A 2,094-nucleotide genomic window follows, 5' to 3' on the forward strand; every position below is an offset into this window, starting at 1 on the left:
GTTTCAAAAAAAAAAAAAAAAGAAAAGGATAAAAAGAAACTAGGTATCCAGTATAAGAAAAAGGTAATGTGAATACCTAGGATGATAATAAATGGAAATTCCAAGGGGACTGTGGGTGGTGATTGTGTGAAAGTTAATGTATAACTTGTCCAGATTGGAGCAGGCCAGAAACTATCAGCAGAGATTTCCTCAAAAAAATGAAACTGAAAGGATACTTAATATATTTGGACATATTGAGAGAGATTATTAGAAAGATGTGATGGTACCATGAGGACAGTTATTGCTTCAATGCATATTATTTACAAAGTAACTGAAATTACAAAGAATCAGTCCCACCTTTATTATGGTTAATTCTGCAGAGTTTCTTGGTGCCACCCAGAATAACTTGTAATCTTCACATATTAGGTATTCTCGTTTAATGCAGTAATCCTCATTACCTGTTGATAAAGTTTGATTCCATTTAAAAATCACTGTGAACATATACAGCCCTCTAGCTTTTACCTCCTGGTTTAAGGAACAGAGGCACTGGTATATTTGCCAGTTAGTAGTATCTAGAATACTTTAAAAAATAATTTGTTAAAAATTGTAAGAGGAAAAGACATAATTCCTATTATTAAGACATGAAGTTACTGATGCGTCATCCTCTATATTGCTTTTTTAAAAAATAGTCTAGGAATATTTACACTGCTCAAGCATCAAGCTTAAGTACAAATAATCACTTATTTGTATACTGTCATACACCAGAGGACATGCGTTCAATGGTACTTACCTAATTCAATTTCCTTCTCAATTTCCAACTTAGGCATTGGTCTGTCTTCTATACACAACTCTGCAAAGGCACTTAACTCTGGTAGGGACTTCAGTAGCTGTCTCCGATACTGTGAACACCATGGTGACTGAGTAGGGTTTTCTGCCAGTGGGAGGGAAAGGTGAAAATATATCACCAAAAAAAGAACCTAATGCTTAAACTGGACATTATAACAGAGTAGAAGAAAAAAAAAAATCAAGGTTACACAGTCAGCACTGTTAATTTAACTACACTCACCTGTCTCAGGTGTTTATGAAACTGTGTTTACTTCGTACTAATCTATTCTAGAAATTTCACAATTTATGGCAACTTCTCTTTTTTGTTTGAGACGGAGTCTCGCTCTGTCGCCCAGGCTGGAGTGCAGTGGCGCCATCTCGGCTCACTGCAAGCTCCGCCTCCCCGGTTCACGTCATTCTCATGCCTCAGCCTCCCAAGTAGCTGGGACTACAGGCATCCGCCACCATGCCCGACTAATTTTTTGTATTTTTAGTAGAAACGGGGTTTCACTGTGTTAGCCAGGATGGTCTTAATCTCCTGACCTCGTGATCCACCCGCCTCGGCCTCCAAAGTGCTGGGATTACAGGCGCGAGCCACCGCACCTGGTGGGCAACTTCTTTAAGAAAAACACCTAGGCTGGGCATGGTGGCTCACACCTATAATCCCAGAGAGTGGGAGGCCGAGGCGGGAGGATCCTTTGAGGCCAGGAGTTTGAGACCACCCTGGGCAACACGGTGAAACCCCACCTCTACAAAAAATACAAAAATTTGCTGCGCATGGTGGTGGTGCAGTTGTGGTCCCAGCTACTCGGGAGGCTGAGGTAGGAGGATCACCTGAGCCCAGTAAGTTTGAGGCTGCAGTGAGCTATGACTGTGCCACTGCACTCCATCCTGGGTGACAGAGTGAGACCCTGTCTCAAAAAAGAAGGAAAGAAAAACATACAGCTCAGTTTGCTGAGATAAACAAGTGTTCGCTAGGCATGGATATAGTGGTATGTATGATCCTACCTGAAGTCTCATTAGTAAGTTCTAGTTTCTCAGGAATCTGAAGACATTTGATGGAGGAGGTGCTTGCAACCGAGGCAGAAGAACCAGAGAAGCCAGAGGAGTGTGTGGCTTCACGACTGTCTTCAATAATTGGGCTAAAAGAATCACAAATAAGTTAATTCTTAAAGGAATAATATATATTGGCGGCCGGGCGCGGTGGCTCATGCCTGTAATCCCAGCACTATGGGAGGCCGAGGTGGGTGGATCATGAGGTCAGGAGATCGAGATCATCTTGGCTAACAC

At 42.1% G+C, this 2,094-nt stretch overlaps 1 protein-coding gene across 1 annotated transcript in view; it reads right to left on the reverse strand.

Moving 5' to 3' along the window:
- The window catches only part of BUB1B (BUB1 mitotic checkpoint serine/threonine kinase B), a 63,169-nt gene that overhangs the window by 11,371 nt on the left and 49,704 nt on the right, over positions 1-2,094 (reverse strand). Inside the window, exons 16-18 of the mRNA XM_011932718.1 lie at positions 1,813-1,946; positions 770-910; positions 337-437 (exon numbers count right to left, since the gene is read on the reverse strand). Coding sequence (XP_011788108.1) covers positions 337-437; positions 770-910; positions 1,813-1,946 — 376 coding nt within the window. The remainder of the gene's footprint in view (positions 1-336; positions 438-769; positions 911-1,812; positions 1,947-2,094) is intronic.

The sequence above is a fragment of the Colobus angolensis genome, unplaced genomic scaffold, assembly GCF_000951035.1.
Source record: "Colobus angolensis palliatus isolate OR3802 unplaced genomic scaffold, Cang.pa_1.0 Scaffold97, whole genome shotgun sequence".
Lineage (NCBI taxonomy): Eukaryota > Metazoa > Chordata > Mammalia > Primates > Cercopithecidae > Colobus > Colobus angolensis.